This window comes from Aphidius gifuensis, linkage group LG2, assembly GCF_014905175.1.
Source record: "Aphidius gifuensis isolate YNYX2018 linkage group LG2, ASM1490517v1, whole genome shotgun sequence".
In the NCBI taxonomy this organism is placed as follows: domain Eukaryota; kingdom Metazoa; phylum Arthropoda; class Insecta; order Hymenoptera; family Braconidae; genus Aphidius; species Aphidius gifuensis.
In genome coordinates, this window is record NC_057789.1 from 15,950,164 (window position 1) to 15,971,024 (window position 20,861).

At 29.6% G+C, this 20,861-nt stretch overlaps 1 protein-coding gene across 8 annotated transcripts in view; it reads left to right on the forward strand.

Annotated features, from left to right (window-relative positions):
* The window catches only part of LOC122849204 (scavenger receptor class B member 1), a 192,162-nt gene that overhangs the window by 69,836 nt on the left and 101,465 nt on the right, over nt 1–20,861 (forward strand). For all 8 annotated transcript variants that reach the window (XM_044147835.1, XM_044147833.1, XM_044147830.1 and 5 more), the window contains 2 exons: nt 7,967–8,058; nt 19,526–19,686. In XM_044147835.1, coding sequence (XP_044003770.1) covers nt 7,967–8,058; nt 19,526–19,686 — 253 coding nt within the window. The remainder of the gene's footprint in view (nt 1–7,966; nt 8,059–19,525; nt 19,687–20,861) is intronic.

Sequence of the window (20,861 nt, forward strand, 5' to 3'; positions counted from 1 at the left end):
TAATTTAATTTCCATTTGTTGAAGTTTTACTTTTTCAAATATCGATAACGCATTCAACTCAAAGATTTTTCCTATTATATTTGTTTTTCAATACTCTTTACAATCTTGGGTTGTATTTTTTTATTAAGCAGTGTATCAACAAAAGTTTTTTCATATTGGTTAAGGTTTTTTTCACATTTCACCCGGATTTTCTCTATTGCAAATTTTAAATTGAAAGAATCTCACATTTGTATCCCTACACCACTGGGACTATGTACATAATTTTTTAATATTTGATTGAAATCTGCATAAATGAAACTACTATGTGTCCAAAGTTGGCCTGCATTCATCACACTCATTGGTAATGGTAATGGTAATAGCGAGTTAGACAGCAATGGGTACATCATTGGTAATGGCTTTTTTCCCATTAGATATTTTGTTAAAAAGAAATTACAAAGGTGGAAAAAACAAAATTAATAATAATATTGAGAGAAATCAGCTTTGGATAGAAAAACGATGGATGCAATCACTGGTATTTATTTTATATATTTATATATACAAATTTCTAAAAGTTAAGATATATAAAAATAGATAAAATAACGTAAAAATTATATTTCAGGGGCAGTTAAATTAAAACATCAAGACTTCAAGCAAAGATCTTTTGAAAGCGCAATAAATGGTCTTTAGAATGATTTAAGACGAAAAAAACGTATTTTTGAGAACTAAACAATTTAAAACAACTAAACATTTGATTGATTTGTTTATCTGCAAATACGCAAGTTATTTAAATTTTGTAATGAACGATTCTAACACATGTGTTTTATTGTATTTGTTTTATCTTAAATTGAATAAAAAATAAAATGAAGAAAAAATTAATTCCATGTTCATCACAATCCTGAAAAATTTTATTGTATATATAGCTCATAAAAATTTTTCATAGTAAGAAAATGGATGACACTTTTATATGCTATAACATACATGCTGTACATACATATTTACATATGTATATATCGATGTATCAACAACATATATTGAAACGGCCAAAAATTATGTATGTAGACTTATATTATACATATATAAAATTACATGTTAACATATATGTGGAACATATATTGTTACATACATATTATTTTTGTCCGGGTTGATAACAAAACTTCTTAAAAATAGAATTTTCGTTCTAGGAAATTTTCAGTTTTGAAAGAAGGAAAAAAATTCTTGTTATGAATGGAAAACTACTGAAAATTATTTAACTAATATAGATAAATATAGAATATAGGATATAGAAAAATAAAGAATATATCAACGAATAAACGACAATGTAGAAAAATCACTGAATATAAAGAAAAATACGATAATTATAGGAAAATATTAGGAAAATATCATGGAAAAATCATATTTTTTAACAAGATTTTTCCACAAAAAGATTTTTAAAAAAATTATTAACATAATAAATTATTAAATATTCAAGTTAAACGAATACGATCACTGGAAAATTAGTAAGAAAAATTAATGAACAATACCCATCAACAAATAATAAAAAAATAATGATACCAGTAGAAGCTAATATAAAATTCGAAGACGATGAGGAAAATGAAAATTTACCAAAAATTCAAGTTCAAAAAAATACAAGAAATCGTACATCTAGCAATTAATTTATTTGCAGGTAAAATTATTTTAGCAAAAAAAAAAAAAAAAAGAAAATTATTTAATAGTAATAATGACATTATCTAGATATCATCGCAATCATAATAGCAATAAATGAAGTGGAATTTATATATGCAATGTCAGGACTGTTATTAAAATAAAGAACAATAACATTAGCAGACGACAGTGATTATGAAGTCAAATAAAATTTGAATGAAAAAAGTTTGATTAAACTAAATGAAGATATTAAATTTACCAAAGAAAATATATTTTAGATTGAATTAACCATATGGAATGAAGAGGCAAAAAATTTCGAGGGAAAAAAGGGTGATGTGATAGCATTGGAGAAATTGAAAATAAATGAATATAAAAAAATTAAAAATATAACGACGACTTCAGCAACAACTAAAACGTTAAATCCTGATTCAACCGAGGAAAAAGTGAATAAAATAAATACAATCGAACTCGACAATTTTATAATAAATATTTAACATTGACAGGCTAAAATCATGGTACAAAAAAAAGAATAAAAACAGAGTTTAAAAGGTTAGAAAAAAAGCGATTCTGGACATAAAGATGATAGCTATATAATTATCATCACGTTAGAGTCAGGTCTTCTGACTTAAAATCTTTGTAATCAGACACATTGTAACTTAACAGAACATACAAACATTTTATAAACCACGTTAGAATTAAACTATACAATTTGTAATACCTACTGTCAACTATTGTACCATCGATTCACATTGTTTAAATAAATACAGTTAATTGTTATTATTAAGAATTATCATCAACAACATTATTACCTTCTTCTCTTGCCTTCTCCTACTACGCTGTGGACCTGACCTATTGACCGAAAGGTTAGGGTCGAATAACTAATTAACAACACAATTATTACGGGTACTTCGGACATAACAACTTCATACAATTATTATTAATTTAATGAAACCATCACTGATTTAGTTTAAAATAAAGGTACTTACATTGGCTGTCTATATTGCAACTTAAAAACTGGTAACGGCGTGTACCTTGACCTTGACCTTGACCTTGGTTTCGTTTAGAGTGGATTAGATTGGTTGTAACAATTATTTTATTTCCAATAAAATAGCTGAGTAGGTATATATATATTTATATATAAATATTTTAGAGCAATACTATGCAAATTTATCTTTACAAAAATTGGCGATGTGGATACGCAAGACCGTGTACACACTCACTTGCACTGACTTTACGGGTGACAACCTGTCACTACTACTTGTATTTAATTTACGACTTATTTAAACGTGTTACGGAATTTTATAAATTGTAGTCAGAACCAAATGTATGACCACGAAGTAAATAATTTTTATATTTAAATTAATTAAATATTTTCAATAAACAAATTAATGGTTAAATTAGCCCCAATATTTTACGTTATTCAATAATTATTTGTTTGAACACTTAACACACAGTATACGCTTGCTATTAAAACTTGTAAGAATCAGATACTAAGACCATGTGGTCGTATTCTCTACACTTGACAGAATTAATAAATTTAAACCAATAACGTGGTTTAAATTAACCAAAACGTATTTTATTTTATGATATAATTATTTAATTGATTTGTAGTGTCCAATCAAACTACTAACTTGACAAAATTAATTATGACAATTGACCATGTGGTCCGACAATTTCACAAATGTAATGTTGTAATATTAAAACAATTTTAAATGATATAATATATAACTGAATGTTATATCCGTTTAAGGTAACTTTGGTTACAAATCAATTAAATAAAATGTGAGAATGATGAAATATTCTAAGTTTTAATTATAAAAAATTAAAAGCTTTTAGAGCTAGAAGAGCGGTGTTCTGGTTGACTAACAAGTAACAACCAACGAGTATACGATTGAACATCTCTCAAGATCCTCATCGATAGGAAAATCCTTTAGGGTGAGAGGGGATCGTTCGGGGATGTCCCGTTTTCCTTATGTCGCTTGTCTCTTATTGGTCGGCCTATATGGTCCGACTTTAATTTATTATTTAAAATTATTTCTAATTATTGGAATATTATATGAGTGGTATCGACAGAATCCTTATAATTTTAGAATTCTATCGATGTCACTCATTACATTAGTTTATTATTAATTATTTTTATTAATATAGGCAGTGTTGCCAACTGGCATTAGTGCCGGCTCTAGATTTTATTTGAGGGTGCAAGGCCTCTAAATCCTTCCAGGGCACTACACTTGTCGTGCGTTAGATGGAGTTAGGGTTGCCGAAATGCACCCTAATTTTATATATTTTACTAATAATGAAAATTAAAAAAAAAGTTCGGACGTTTTACCGCCGGACATTACACTCCTTAACTCTAACCAATTCTAAACCTATGCCGTAACTTACGTAGCCACGAGGCGATATAAATGAGCAAATTTGTTTTATCAACTTGTAGAAACGAGATCATTTTTTTTTAATGTCACAAGTAGTAACAAGACTATATGGCTTTTTTTTTTTTTTTTTTAAAATAATTATATTCTATATGAATTTGAATAAGAGAGCTACGCTATAGCTATGGAAAGACTTATAAATTAGATTTCGCTAGAATGTTGGTTCAAACCCAGCTCATAATTTTTTTTCTAATGATGAATTTTTCAACAAATTTTATGCTATTATTACTATTATTATAACTTCATATATTATTACTATTATCAATATATAGTGTATACTATTATCAATATTTTTATAATGTAAAATATCGAATAAATTGATCAAGTCTTTATGATTACGAGATTTTACTTTTATTGATTCTTTCAATTTACAACTTTTCAGCTTATTATTGAAAAATATACTGTTTCATTTATCTTACAGATCAATGCGATAAATATAATAATAAATGATATCAGCTATCCTTAATTCATAAATTATTGACGTTATTTCAATAACATAATTTCGTTTACCATTATTACTATATTCGATTAGTATTTGCAACCGATTATCAAGTTCATTTGGATCATTCCAAGTATATTTGATTCAAGCACAATGTATTATGATTTTTTTGTAATAAATGCTCAGGAAGAAAGACTTTCTGTTATTACTAGTAAAACAGTTTGAATCACTTTTATTTTTACACTGATAATTTTTATACAATAAATTTGGATTTTCATTTTTTTTCACGGTATTTTTTCAATCAAGGAGGCATAAAAGTGTAGGTTTTCAAAAGAACACTCAAAACACCATTTTTCATTGATTAATATACGTGAAAAAAATTATAATAATAATTATAACTGAATGTACAGGTAACAATTTAATAATAATATAAAGTGCTTATATTATTGACATAGAGTAGAAATAAGGTTTTGAAATTTCAAGTTGGAATTGGCGCCTTGATTATATTTAAGTTCTCTAGCTTAATCGTCTCAGCACACTCGATATTTATTTGATCATTTATTTTTTGTAAAAATTCATTGAACAAAATGTTAATTCACTAGGTATATATTTTTAGTGTTCCGTAGGACACTTATGTTTTCACTTTTCGTGTGACTTTTTGTTATTTCGCGATAAAAATAAAAGTTATGAATCGAATTAGCTTCTATGAAGCCCATTAGGTTTCATTTTTTTTCCCAAAAGCAATCATCATATTTATTTTAAATTTTTGGCCCTTATCAGTTGTGATAGTGCCATTTTTCTACAGGGCCCAATTTCAAATATTGACGGATTAGATCCGGCAATGATTCAATCGACGACGCTTCATCTGTAGACTCTACGATATTTTTTTGAAGTTCTTTGGTCGTTTATTTTTTTTTTTATTAAACAAAATGTAGTGTCAGAATTTGTTTTTGCAAGATATTTTTTGAACCGCCGAACCGAATTAGTTGATGTTAAATGAAATTTACGTTTTTTTTTTTCCCAAAAGCAATTATCATATTTATTTTGAATTTTTGGGCCTTATTAGATTTAATATCCTCATTTTTCGATAGGGCCCAATTCCAAATATTGACGGATCGATTCCGGCAATGTTTTAATCGATGACGCTTCATCTGTAGACTTTACGTTATTTTTTTGAAATTTTTCGGTCGTTTATTTTTTTTTTTATTAAACAACAGAAATAAACAACATTAGAAAATAAAACAATACGAAAAAAATAGTCATTTATTTTACAATAAAATGAAAAAACAAATCAAACAACAAAAAAAGAAAAAAAAATCCTACGGAACACTTAGGGTGCACCTTGGGGGACTTGACTATATTTTTTTATTATTCATTTCTCCTTTTGGTTCTCCGAATTACTCAATTATAAACCCCTGATAAATTAAATGAAACAAGTAAGTCGATATATATCGAAATATCGAATTGGAAAATAGTTAAAACCACACGTATTAAAAAAAATTCAATTAAGTTTTAGTTTATCTTTCAAATGAATTTAACATTAAAATTAAAAAGTATTTTTATGTCACAAGGACAGCGGGAATAATGTGTGAATTTCCAAAGCGTAGTAGGAGTAGTGCGTTTCTGGAAATTCACACATTATTCCCACTGTCTCTAGTAACATAAAACTATTATTATATCTAACTATCTAACTATTATATCTAATTGTGAAATTTATTTGTATCGGTGCAAACAAAAATTTTTACATCAAATATAGTAGTATGAGTGAGCTTCCGACGTTTTCCGAGCACCCCACTCTTGCCACATGCGCGCGTCGTTTTGGTAGGTACACGACAAAGAAGACGATAGAGTCTGCACCGTGGCCTATTGAGAAACAATCGAGCCTTGCTAGCAATATAGAAGTATTACATCTAGACAATAATGCTTACATCCAAGGTAAACTCAATGTACCCATAATTTATCACACCAAAAGAAGTCAAAATCCACGTGCCATCAAATACCCAGCCAACTTCCAAAGTAATTTAAACAAAGACCAACTAATTTTTGACACCACAATTCCTATATGCGACACGCTTAACAAATTCTATCAATTGGACCGATTCTACGACTGGCTACCAGAAACAGACGAATGAATAAATAAATAAAAATATCAAACACACAAATAAAATGTATCGAACAAACAAAAAAATTAAAAAATCTATATAGTAGATTAAGTTGTAAATAAAAATTAGTTTCAGCAAATTTTTTAGTTATTAAGATAACCCCAAGAGGAACATCATAACACACAGTTTTCGTGACATTTCTGGAAATCTGGAATCGCAACAGATTTTTTTTTTTTTTTATCTTATGTTTAAATAAAATAATTATCTATACATTGTCGATTTTCATCTACGTTTAAATTTTTTTTGTGTGGTTTTTTGAGATATTTACTGTCAAAGTTGACAACTTTAACACACAAGGTATAGGCGGTACCTCATATTTTTACTAATAACTTTTTCAAAACGCAACAGAAAACGTTAAATTTTTATCTGTTTGTAGTGCTAGAAAAGTCTGTTGTGTTTAAAAAATAAATAACTTTAAAATTGAAAAATTTCGCGAGAAGCGCAGCACACCGACATGAACACAAGCATGGTTTCAGTGTACGATGTAATCTTTGCTCGCTAGTGTGTAGCCACGAAAGAAATTGGTTTTTTCATCAGTGGCGCCACAAAAAATTTTAGGACACGGGAATAAAAAATAGCGTTATTGATATACGCGCCCTTCGTGGCATAAATATTCGTTCGGTGATGCAACTGGGAATCAACCTTAAATAGATTGTATATGTTAATACAGGAAGAATATTAAGACGGAGATAAGAGTATCTACAACATAGAACATTATTGTTCAAGAATTTTAAATCTACATTGAAAATTTGTTAAAGAATCTATGCATTTTTTTAGTATTCCATTATATACGTTTATTTATTTTCATTTATACCTTTGAAGATCAAATTATTGTTTGAATGGTAAAATGTACAGGAGATTTTTTTCTCTAATTATCGGTATAGTATATTTCGTTACAAGTGCCCAGGCAGAGAGTGTGCTCACAACGAATTTGGAGGCGCAAGCACGAGCCATGGCGAGTGTTTCCTCTCCAAATGAGTTGTGAGCGGGCTCTCTGATTGGGCACATCTATCGAACTATATTTTATGTTACTACGGATAGTGGTAATAATGTGTGAATTTCCAAAAAACGCACTATTCCTCTGACGCTTTGGAAATTCACACATTATTCTCACTGCCCTTGTGACATAAAAATCATTTCGTTACTGACACTTAAGTATTGTTTATACTTGAAGCAATTGATAGCTATCAAACAAAACGTCGATTCGCTGAAGAAGTTTCACTTTCCTGTGTGTACAAAAACACACACTACTGTTATCTATCTATAATTCTACTCAATTTCAATAACAATTTCTCTTATTTATGTTTTTTTTTTAGGTCGAATAGCTGCTATACTGTTTGGTTTGTTTGCACTGGCAATCGGCATTATTCTCAGTACTATTCCCTGGCTTGACTACATGATTTTAAGAGTAAGTAGGATAGTTTGAATAAATATGAATTGAGAAAACGACCAATTGTGTCTCTTTACTTGGTTTTTGTCGAATTGGCGTATCGTGTGTCCAGCGTAAGCACTAGTACACTGAGAAAAAAAATTGCTGTTATTGAAAAAAAATTTTTCTTCATATTAGCAAATTTTTCTCTTGGAACTTTTTTGTCTTAAGTTAAAAAAAAAAATAATTAATTCGAGAAAAAATGTCTTATTTTGAAAAAATATTTTTTTTTCAATTTGAGACAAATTATTTTTTTTTTGAAAAAATATAGAATTAACTTAAGAAAACTTGTCATAAACTTAAGGATTTTTTTTTTTTTGGTTTGAGGAAAAATTTGCTAAAGAAAAATCACATATACCCCAATTTGAAAGACAAGTCATTCGATTGAAGGCAACAAGCGTTCAAGTTGAGAGAAAATTTGCTAAAATAAAATAATATATACCTCAATTCAAAACAATATTGATTGTTTTTTATGTAAAATATTTATTAATTAAAATAACTTGAGAATTAAATTAAAGCAACGAACGATCAATTTGAGAAAAAAATTGCTAAAATGAAATGACATATACCTCAATTTGAAAGACAAGTCATTCAATTTAAAGCAACGAGTGATCAAGTTTAGAAAAAATTTGCTAAAATGAAATAATACATGCCTCAATTCAAAACAGTATTGATTTTTTTTATGTAAAATATTTGTTAATTAAAATCACTTGAGAATTAATATCTATTCATACCTATGCAATAGCTCCGGATGCAATAACTCGCCCAGCACTCGAAGCCAAGAAAACGGTATTTAAACGGTAGAAATTCAAAAATTGAATAACTTGTCAGTGGCAATATTGTTGAGCAGTATTATCAAGAAGTTTTGTACAAATTTTCAGATATTTTTATTTATTATTTACTGAGTTATTAATTTAACAACAAATTGCAAGCTGCCGTTAGAGATATATTTGGGTGATCGTTAGGGCTTCATGCGGTACCGAGACTAGTCTCGGTCTCGCATGCGTCGTCTCGCGAGACGCGAGACCGAGACCGAGACCGAGACCGCCTTGAATCAATAAAACGATACCGAGACCGAGACCGAGAGTATCGTCTGAAAGTCTCGCTAGTCTCGCGAGACTCTGAAAATTTTAAATATTTTTTTTTTTTTCCTCTTACCGTATCGAATCATATTGAAAAAAAAGAACTGTTATATTCCTGCACAGTAAGACACTGCACAGTAGGGCACTGACGCCAGAGTCACAAGATATTTACAAGCCTTATGTATCAATGAAAATTGTAAAGACTTAAGTTACGCCAATTATATTTTCCTCAACTGATATTTGTTGTATTTGATGTTTCAAAGGCAATGATTTACTTCTTGGAAAAAAAATACATATCGATGAAGTAAAAGAAAAAAAAAAAAGAAAATATACTATTTGTTTATGGCATTTCTAAAGACTTTTCTCAGACTAATTTAACGATTTTTAAATTTTCAAGATTCACTTTGAACATTCGTTTGTCTTTCATTTTTATTTTTTTTCTGGAAACAGAAAGATTATGTCTACTGTATTTGTTTACACAATTAGGACGTTCTGATGCTTCATCCTTGAAGTTGTTCAGTTCCTCTGTGGTCACGTTGAAGAAAACATCAAATTTTTTTTTATGAATTTAATAAATGAAAATAAAAAACAAACGTCGTATATAAAAATAATTCTCGTCATAATTTTGTATGATTAATCAATTTTATTAATATTAAAATTAATAATCAATTTATTAATTAATATAATTCAATATTTATTGCATTATTTTATATTTTATAATTTAAAAAAAATTAGGTAATACAATATTAATTGTTTTTATTTTACACGAATTTGATATACATGGTATTATTCAATCACTTTTTTTACTTTACTTGAACGAATAAATATTAGTATAAAAGCGAGACCCGGCGAGACTTGCGAGACGAGACCGAGACCGAGACCGAGACCGAGACCTGGTGCGAACGAGCGAGACCGATACCGAGACTCGTCGAATCTCGTCTCGTCTCGTACCGCATGAAGCCCTAGTGATCGTCAGCCCCGTCTCTCGCGAACGCTTATGTTCACGCGTCTGTATATCCATATAAACACAAACAGTATGCGCGCTATTTGTTGTCAATTTAATAACTCAGTTAATAATTAATAAAAATATCTGAAAATTCGTATAGAACTTCTTGATATACTGCTCAACAATATTGCCACCGACAAGTTACTCAATTTTTAAATTTCTCCGACTCTTTTTTTATTCAAAGTTAGACAAATTGAATTTTTCATCGACATTAAACAACTATATAATAAAAATTAAACAGTATTAATAAATGAATTTTTCGATGATACTGTTGCAATCGCTAGCTTATAATAAAGCTACAGTTAAATTTTCAAGTTAATTTATTAATTTTTAAACAAGTTGTCTCGAGTTATATGATTAAAAAAAAGTATTTTTTTCAAAAAAAAAAATTTCGTTTATATTTTTTATCTCGTTAACTAATTTTTTTAAATTAGACTTTCAAAATATTCTAAGTATTTATTTGAAAAAATAAAAAGATGTAGAGACTAAGTGTCTATGCTATTAGAGCTGGAAGAGCTGTGTTTGGCAATGAACCGACTGACCAAGTCACCGAGATCTGGGGATCGATGTCCGTCGATCCTCTTAGATCCTAAGGGGCAGGTGAGGATTGTTGGCTTCTCATCTTGGTCCATTTCCTATTTTCCTTAAGTTAGCCAATTTTTATTGGTCAGTTAGAATGGTGAAATCTTTATTTAATAATTAAAATTATTTTTAATTATTTAATAATAACATGAGTGGTGTCGAGAGAATTCTTGTAATTTTAAGATTCTGTCGATTTCACTCATTATACTACTTAACATTTAATTTTTATTATTAAAATTGGCGGCATTGCCGCTTGGCAATAGTGCCGGCTCAAGTATTTGTTAAGAGTGTCAAACCTCTAGCTCCCCTAAATGTGTGACTTTTATAATGTGTAAGATGGAGCTAGGGGTATCCAAATGCACCCTGAATATTTAATTAGCCGAAAAATAATTAAATAAAAAAAAAAAGCTTGGACGTTTACCGCAGGACATCACAAGTTCTTTAATTTTATCTAATATACATAATCAATCATTCATAACAGTGTTCATTATATTTCTTGTTTTGTTGTAATTTTAGTAAATTTGTGAATAAAACTATGTAATTTATCGAGATACAAATACAAATTTGATGAATTAATTCAATAACTTCTACAAATAATGTTTTCATTATTTTTAAAATCATTGAAAAGTTATCAACCTCCTGGCCTACATTATTTTCATCATCATTTTCTTCTTATTTATGTATAATATCAATGATATTTGTTGTTAAATTTTTTAGGTTCGTGCAATGCTTCCGTGGGTCACGTACGTATCCGCTATCATATAATAGATAAGACATTGTACATCACCTTATCTTCCACACTAGTGCAACTTTTTAATTGTTTAAACAATTTAATTTTTTTATCTATGTAATTAATGATTTCTGTGACCGTAAAAATTACACCATAAACACTTGACATCACTATGACTCAAACACGGTATCTTTTATAGTTGAAACTCCAGAGCCTTACTTACTTAACCACAGCAGCAACAATTAAAGATGACGAAAATTTGTTCTACTTGAATATTCATTATAATCATGGCAATCCAAGAATCAACCAACACTTGGCCGATATATTAATTTTATTTGTTTCACATACCCCGGAATGTATTTTCATAATTTATAAAAAAAAAAATTTTTTTCTTAAAGTTTTTGTTATGTTAAAAAAAATAAAAGTGAGTAGCTGTATATTATTGGTATTGAATATTATTATTGTATATTAATATATTATTGAACAAACAAATTTTCAATATTATATACATAATAGCGGCTCTTAATATATGTCGAAAGAATAAAAAAAAAATATAGTCAAGTCCCCCAAGGTTCACCCTTAGTGTTCTGTAGGATTTTTTATTTTTTTTCTTGTTGTTTGATTTGTTTTTTCATTTTATTGTAAAATAAATGACTATTTTTTTTGTTTTGTTTTATTTTCTGATGTTGTTTATTTCTGTTGTTTAATAAAAAAAAAAATAAACGACCGAAAAAATTCAAAAAAATATCGTAGAGTCTACAGATGAAGCGTCGTCGATTGAATCATTGCCGGATCCGATCCGTCAATATTTGAAATTGGGCCCTGTAGAAAAATGGCACTATCACAACTGATAAGGGCCGAAAATTGAAAATAAATACGATGATTGCTTTTGGGAAAAAAAAAAACATAAATTTCATTTAACATCAACTAATTCGGTTCGGCGGTTCGAAAAATATCTTGCAAAAACAAATTCTGACACTACATTTTGTTTAATAAAAAAAAAAATAAACGACCAAAAAACTTCAAAAAAATATCGTAGAGTCTACAGATGAAGCGTCGTCGATTGAATCATTGTTGGATCCGATCCGTCAATATTTGAAATTGGGCCCTGTAGAAAAATGGCACTATCACAACTGATACGGGCCAAAAATTGAAAATAAATACGATGATTGCTTTTGGGAAAAAAAATGGAACCTAATGGGCTTCATAGAAGCCAATTCGATTCATAACTTTTATTTTTATCGCGAAATAACAAAAAGTCACACGAAAAGTGAAAACATAAGTGTCCTACGGAACACTAATAATCAGTCTTGGTGACCCGAAGAACAATTGACGAATGCACTGAGAAAAAAAATGTCTGCATTCAAGAGAAAAAATGATTAAATATAGCAAAATTTTTCTTGAAAGTTTTAGGCTTTGATTTAAAAAAAAAAGGGAATTAATTTGTGCAAATTATTTTTTATCTAAAGCAATTTATTTGCTTTAATTTGAGACAGTTTTTTTTTTATTTAAGAGAAAAGAGAATTAATTTAAGAGAAATTTTGCTAAAAAGAAAGCAAAAAATATCCCTTAAATCAAGTGAATAAGCGGTCTAGTTAAGACAAAAGTTGCTAAAATGAAGTGACATTTGATTTTATTTAAATGGTTTAAAGGATATTTTTTGCTTTCTTTTTAGCAATGTTTCTCTTAAATTAATTCTCTTTTCTCTTGAATAAAAAAAAAACTGTCTCAAATTAAAGCAAATAAATTGCTTTAATTAAAAAATATTTTGCTCAAATTGATACATTTTTTTTTTAAATCAAAGCCTAAAACTTTCAAGCAAAATTTTGCTATATTTTAGCAACTTTTTCTCTCAGTTTGGCAAGTCATAGGTTGGCCAGTCTTGTATCTTTCCAGTCTCAGCTACCCAATAATGAACCAGGGCTTGGCCGATGAATGGTTGATCAATGACTGGCCAGCTTTCAATGGGGCAAGCCTTGGCTAAAATATTCCAGTTTCCAATCTTGGCCACCCGATAATTTAACAAGACTCAGCCGATGAATGGCTTGATAAGAGGCGATCTCTTCTTCAACCAATAGTCAGCCAAGCATTAGCATACGAGCCTTGGTAAGCAAATAATCAGCGATGAGTCATCCAAGCCTCGGCCCATGGATGGCGCACGATTAATTACCAAGCATTAGATGCCATTATTGGGACAAGACGTGGCCGTGTTGTGAGTTTTGGCAATTCTTACACGGGAACAGTTGTTAAGTCGGGGCTCATGCCCCTTTACTAAATTTCTTACCGCGATACATTACTACCAGATTACCGTTGGCTATCGTTCCTGTTTAATAACCTTGTCACGTTGGTTGCCGTTATATACCAGTTGGCTCATACTTGGCGATAAGAGAAGAGGATAGTGAAACATCTTCGTTAATACCAAGTGACTGACGATCCTGCTTTATCGGCGGAAAAATTGGTTACTAGATTTGATAGATAGATAGATAGATAGATAGATAGATAGATAGATAGATAGATAGATAGATAGATAGATAGATAGATAGATAGATAGATAGATAGATAGATAGATAGATAGATAGATAGATAGATAGATAGATAGATAGATAGATAGATAGATAGATAGATAGATAGATAGATAGATAGATAGATAGATAGATAGATAGATAGATAGATAGATAGATAGATAGATAGCTGTAAAAGTAATCTAGACTGCGTATTAATTTATTTGGCTACATCCTTCCTTTAGCAATACTTGCTATAATTTATTAATCAAAAAACTATGTAATTAGTTTCAGAATAAATAACGGTGGTGGACTCCTTTTTTTTATTTTTTAAATTAATTATGCTTGTATGGATCACCTCGTAGTTTATGAGAACAAAATTTTAAATCTATTCAACATGTAAAAATGGTCTCGTGCATTAGGGCATAGGTTTAGTAATTAGAAAGACGTTCGATTGAATCCGGTCAGGAAAAAATTAAAGTAACATATAGTAAGGTATCAAAAAAACAAAAAATAAAAAAAAATATATAAAATCGTTTAAATATAAAATACATTTCCGTTAAAATTTTTTTTGCAACCACTTTCAATTAAAGACTCTTGTTCTGAATAAGACTCTTTATTCAAAGACGCATCATGACAATCGTCTTTGAGAGTCTCTCTCTAAAAATGAGCTTGTTTAGAAAGACTCTTTATTTAAAGACACCCGAGTCGAAAAATTTATGTCCTACTCAGTTGTTTTGCGTTCTGCTGAGGCCTGAATCGTTCTGCTGCGTCTTGGGTTTTCTTTATTTGAAGAACGATAGTCCTTTCGCGTCCTAAAAAATACCTAACTGTCTTTCCGGCCGATTTTCTTCGATCCTTCTCAGTCTTTTTTATGAAGAAGATTGTCGTTCGCGTCTTCATCGTCCTCCTCAGTCTTTTTTTTTTTTTCTTCGTTTCTTTTGGTCGCATAAATGAGATTTTTTTTTTCGGGGACTTAGTTTTTTTTCGTGAAAGTAAATTTTGTCTAAGTCCCTTAAAAAACTTATAATGATTTACAATCGTAACAATTTTTTAACGAATTAAATAATTAGCCATAATTAATATAATAGCTATTGGCAAATTTTTCTAAGGAAAGAAAGTTACCGAATAAATAAATTCACAGTGTAGATTATTTTTGCAGCCATTTGACAAAGTAGTTTTTTTTTAATAGGAAATAATGCGGTTAAAATATTCTACACTGCGAATTTATTTATTTCTAAGGAAAAAATGTAAAATAAATAAATTCGCAGTGTTGATTATTTTTACAGCACTTTGACAAGAGAATTGTCTTTTAATATAATTTAATGCTCTAAAAATAATTGACACTGCGAATTTATTTATTTAGCAACCATATTTCCTTAAAAACATTTGCAATAATTAATTATTCAGCAACTGGCAAATTTTTCTAAGGAAATATAGTTGCTAAATAAATAAATTTGCAGTGTCAATTATTTTTACAGCATTAACTTATATTAAAAAAGAAAATTCTCTTGTCAAATCGCTGTAAAAATATTCTTCACTGAGAATTCATTTATTCGGCAACTCCCTTGTCTTAGAAAAATTTGCCAATAGCTAAATAAATAATTATTGAAAATGTTTTTAAGCAAATATAATTGCTAAATAAATAAATTTGCAATGTAAATTATTTTTACAGCATTAAATTATATTAAAAAGAAATTTTTTTTTCAAATTGCTGTAAAAATAATCTACACTGCGAATTTATTTATTTAGCAACTATATTTCCTTAAAAACATTTGCCATAATTAAATATTTAGCTATTTGCAGATTTTTCTAAGGAAATAATTTTGACAAATGAATTAATTCGCAAATTCGATTATTTTCACAGCCATTTGACGGCAACATTTTTTTTTTTATAATATAAATTAATGCTGTGAAAATAATCTACACTGCGAATTTATTTAGCAACTATATTTTCTTTAAATCATTTGCCATAATCAATTATTAAGCTATTGGCAAATTTTTCTAAGGGAAAGAAGTTGACAAATAAAAAAAATTGGCAGTGGGGATTATTTTTACAGTGATTTGACAAGAGAATTTTTTTTTAATATAATTTAATGCTGTAAAAATAATTTACAGTGCGAATTTATTTATTTAGCAACTATATTTCCTCAAAAACATTTGCAATAATTAATTATTTAGCTATTGGCAAATTTTTCTAAGGAAATGAAGTTGCCGAATAAATAAATTCGCAGTGAAGATTATTTTTACAGCATTAATTTCTATTCAGAAAAAAATTCTCTTTTCAAATCGCTGTAAAAATAATCTTCACTGCCAATTTATTTATTTGTCAACTTCCTTTCCTTAGAAAAATTTGCCAATAGCTGAATAATTAATTATGGCAAATGTTTTTAAGGAAATATAGTTGCTAAATAAATAAATTCGCAGAGTAGATTATTTTTACAGCGATTTGAAAAAAAAATTTCTTTTTAATATAATTTAATGCTGTAAAAATAATTTACACTGCGAATTTATTTATTTAGCAACTATATTTCCTTAAAAACATTTGCCATAATTAATTATTTAGCTATTGGCAAATTTTTCTAAGGAAAGGAAGTTGACAAATAAATAAATTGGCAGTGAAGATTATTTTTACAGCGATTTGAAAAGAGAATTTTTTTCTGAATAGAAATTAATGCTGTAAAAATAATCTTCACTGCGAATTTATTTATTCAGCAACTTTTTTTCCTCAGAAAAATTTGTCAATAGCTAAATAATTAATAATCACAAATGTTTTTATAGAAATAATATTGCCAAATGAATGAATTCGCAAAGTAGATAATTTTTACAGTGATTGACAAAGTAATTTTTTTCTAATAAAATTTAATGCTGTAAAAATAATCTACTCGACGATATTATTCATTTGGCAATGTTATTTCCTTAGAAATATTTTTTATAATTAATTGATTAGCTATTGGCAAATTTTTTCTAAGGAAAGGAAGTGGCCAAATGAATAAATTCGCAGAGTAGATTTTTTTTCAAGCGATTTGACAAAGTAATTTTTTTTTAATAGAAATTAAAGCGGCAAAATAATTTACACCACTAATTTATTTATTTGGCAACTTCCTTCCCTTAGAAAAAATTTGCTGATAGCTAAATAATTATAATTATGGCAAATGTTTTCAAGGAAATATAGTTGCCAAATAAATAAGTTCGCAGTGAAGATTATTTTTACAGTATTATTTTCTATTAAAAAAAATTTACTTTGTCAAATTGCTGTATAAAAAATCTACTCCGCAAATTAATTTATTCGGCAACATTATTTCCTTAGAAAAATTTGCCAATGGCTATTTAATTTATTAACAGTCGATACAAGAACAATAAAAATCTTTTTCCGTCAGTTGCGTTCGTGGTTAAGTCGGTTAAAGCATGCGTTTAGTGATAGGTAGAATTATATAGCGTTTTAGGGCAAAGAGGTTTCGAATCCGGTCGATGTTCGAATAAGACAAAAACAAAAAAAAAAAAAAAATTCAAACTAATGGAATAAATTATTTTTTTTTTTTTAAATTTTTTATTAAAAAAAAAAAAAGAAAGAAATTTTAAGGACTCATCAGGACGATCGTCTTTCTAATGAAAAGCGATCCGCTTTCTTTAAAGAGAATCATTTTTTAAAGAATGAAGGACTAGGAAAGACGATCGTCCTAAAAATGAAAGAGAATCATCGAAGAAAGAAGCGTCCTGCATCGTCTTGCAAAGTGGACGTATAAAGACGATTTCAGAACAAAGAAATTAAAGAAGTCTTAAAATATTTCAACACGGGCAATCATAAAAAATCAACGAGTCTTGGAAAGCTTTGGAACTTCTACGTATAATGACTGTTCCAAGACAAAGCGGAAATAAAAAATTAAAAAATTTCAACCCGGGCTAGCCTTTAGGAATTTTTATACATTCCTAAAGTCTCAGTTGTTCGAGCAACGAGCCAACTGTCTAACCTGAGAATTCATACCGTATCGTAGTGGAAAAAAAAAGTGAGTAGGGTCCAAGCTGCCCATAATCTGGCTGTGATTATCACTCTCTTTCTGTCTCACTTATAACTCAGCAGCTGAGTGAGTTAGTTGATCTTGCGGAAGACCCCGAGTGGTAATTAATTACGTTAACGTATCATCAGCACTAGTGTACCTGGTACACTGGAGGTTTAGAGGTTAACCTGAAGACGATTCAGTAAAGCCAATGGGTATGGACCATGCTCGTTCTTGTTCACTGAAATCACTGAAATATAATAAAACTGGAAGCCGAACTTAGTGTCGCCGAGAGAGAGATTCAATGGATGGGCTTTTGTCCTTGTCGGTACAGTCACGTCAACTAAAGTTGGTTGAGACTGTACTGAAATATAATGTAACTTTTATATCGTGTAGTACTAGTTTGTTTTGACGTTGACTGTACAAGATTTAATATGCGCATGCGGGAGTGAGAGGGAACACCATCCAATAGATTGCTATCTCTAGCGACACTCCGTGCATTGGCTAAGCATAGGAGTTCACCTTCCAGTTTTATTATATTTCAGTGACTGAAATATAATGAAACTCGAAGCTGAACTCCTATCCTTAGCCAATGCACGGGAGTGTCGCCAGAGATAGGAACATTTGGGTGTATTTTTCTTTCACTCACGCATGCGCACATTAAATGTTGTACAGTCAACGTCAAAACAAACTAGTACTACATGATATGAAAGTTACATTATATTTCAGTAGTTTTAACCAACTTTAGTTGACGTGACTTTACCGACAAGGACAAGAACACACCCAATTCGTTTCTCTCTTGGCGACACTTTTGACGCGAGAGTTCGACTTCCAGTTTTATTATATTTCAGTGTTCTTGTTTCGCTTAGTAAGTTATGTGAGTTAGCTAAGGCAAAGTTAACTCCGTGCGGTGATTCACCTTTCACCCTTCTGTCTATTACAAAATGCAAATGCGCTAGCGTTGTTAACTACACTTCACATGCTGGACCGCACTTTTCTAACATTTCTTTTTTAGCTGGACTGAAACTGAATAACCGTCAGTTTCCATTGCTTCCGTATACTTTACCCTGTGGTTTTTAATTGCTATAATAATCAGCTTTCATTTCAGATCATTTTGGTGGGTCCCAATGTCGATCCATACTGTTTATGTTCATAAATTTTCTCACCTTACATCAAGCTGTACAATCACTTCTATTGTTTCAACTTTTTTCCGCCCTCTACAACTCAACTTGAGATTAATAACTTCTACAAAATTAAAAAATAATATGCGGTAAAAAATACATTGCACACTGTTTAACACTTCATGCATACTGTAAATATATACCACATTTTGTGAAATATAGTCCGAACAAATATTGTATGCATATAGGTTTTACATATTCTTAGTGTCAGTCCCCACTACTCGTAAACCTCTGCAGCAGTTTTCTTATTTTCTGCTTCGATGTAATTGATTCAAAAATTTCGAAATGATTTTTAAACTCATGTGATAAGAAAGATTTACAATCTCCAATATGAAAATAATATTGATATGGCTTTATGGTTTTCAGCAATTGAGATTGTGGAATGGTTCACTGTCTTTCCAATACTGGCAAAAGCCTGGCGTCGTCAGACTCACTAAAGTATATATATTCAATATGACGAATGCGGAAAACTTTTTGAACTTTAATGAGAAACCGAAGCTGCAAGAAGTTGGTCCATTTGTTTACAAGTGAGTTATGTTTATCAAATTTAATTATTTTAATGTCATCCCAATAAAATCACGTCAAAAATGGTTTTAAAGCTACGTTACTCACAGCGTGTCAATATACATCTGCAAGCTAAATGGTTATAGCCACTTCGGACTCAGTCTGTGTAAATCGTATCTCCTGTGGTTGAGTAACTAAGGTTGTCATGCCAGGGTTTGAGTCAAGTCGAGTCAAGAGTTTCTCACTGGATTGGGCAAATATTGACTTCTACCCGAGTTAAAATTACATTCGGCACGCTGGATCCTGTTCCGAATTAGATCCAGTATGTCTAAAGTAAGCTTGACCTGGAATTTCTGAGTCTTATCAGATACGAAACGGATCTGGCATTGCAAAGTCTAACTGGGTCCGGGTTTCCTTTCTTTTTCCTGATCCAAATTAGAACCACTTTGCCGGACCTAAATCAGAGTTCTATTTTTTTTTGATAGTCAGCTTTTGGATTTAGTCAGTTTATTCAAAGGTTTACTGAATTCATTTTCCCTCACCGTTTCCGGATCTGGGTTACCAAACCAAAATCGAAGTTCTCTTTATTTCAAAGCTGACTTCTAGATTTGGTCCGATTTGGCTAAGGTAAGCCGGATCTGGTTTTCCGAACTTTTATGTATCAGCGAAGAAAATGGGAAATGACATACCAGAGAGTGACAATAATTCTGATTATGAAGTACCATATAAAATTACACAGAAATCTACAACAATTTATCGAAAATTATCCACCAAATCCAAATCCAAAGAAAAATATTTACAAGTGTACAATAAGTTCCAAGAATGGATAAAAAAAAAAAATGTTAAAACGTGTGATAAATCATTAATGACAGTTTATTTAAATTATCCAAAAGAAGAGAAATCATTGGCATCAATAACACTGCAATCACATTAGTCAATGTTGAAAACAACACTCAGTGCTCATGAAAGTGTTGATAGTGGTACATACAAAAATGAAAAGCATATGTAGAATCTTGTATTCTGAAGACCATTTTTGTATCAATGCTAAAGATAATATTTATTTAGCAAATAAAGTAACAATTTATATTATCAATCAATTTTTTTTTTCATTTATCATCGAAAAAAAAAAAAAGCAAATTATAAAATTCTCATAAGTTTATTTTTTGAGATAGTGGTAAAGAATATTATTTATATTAAT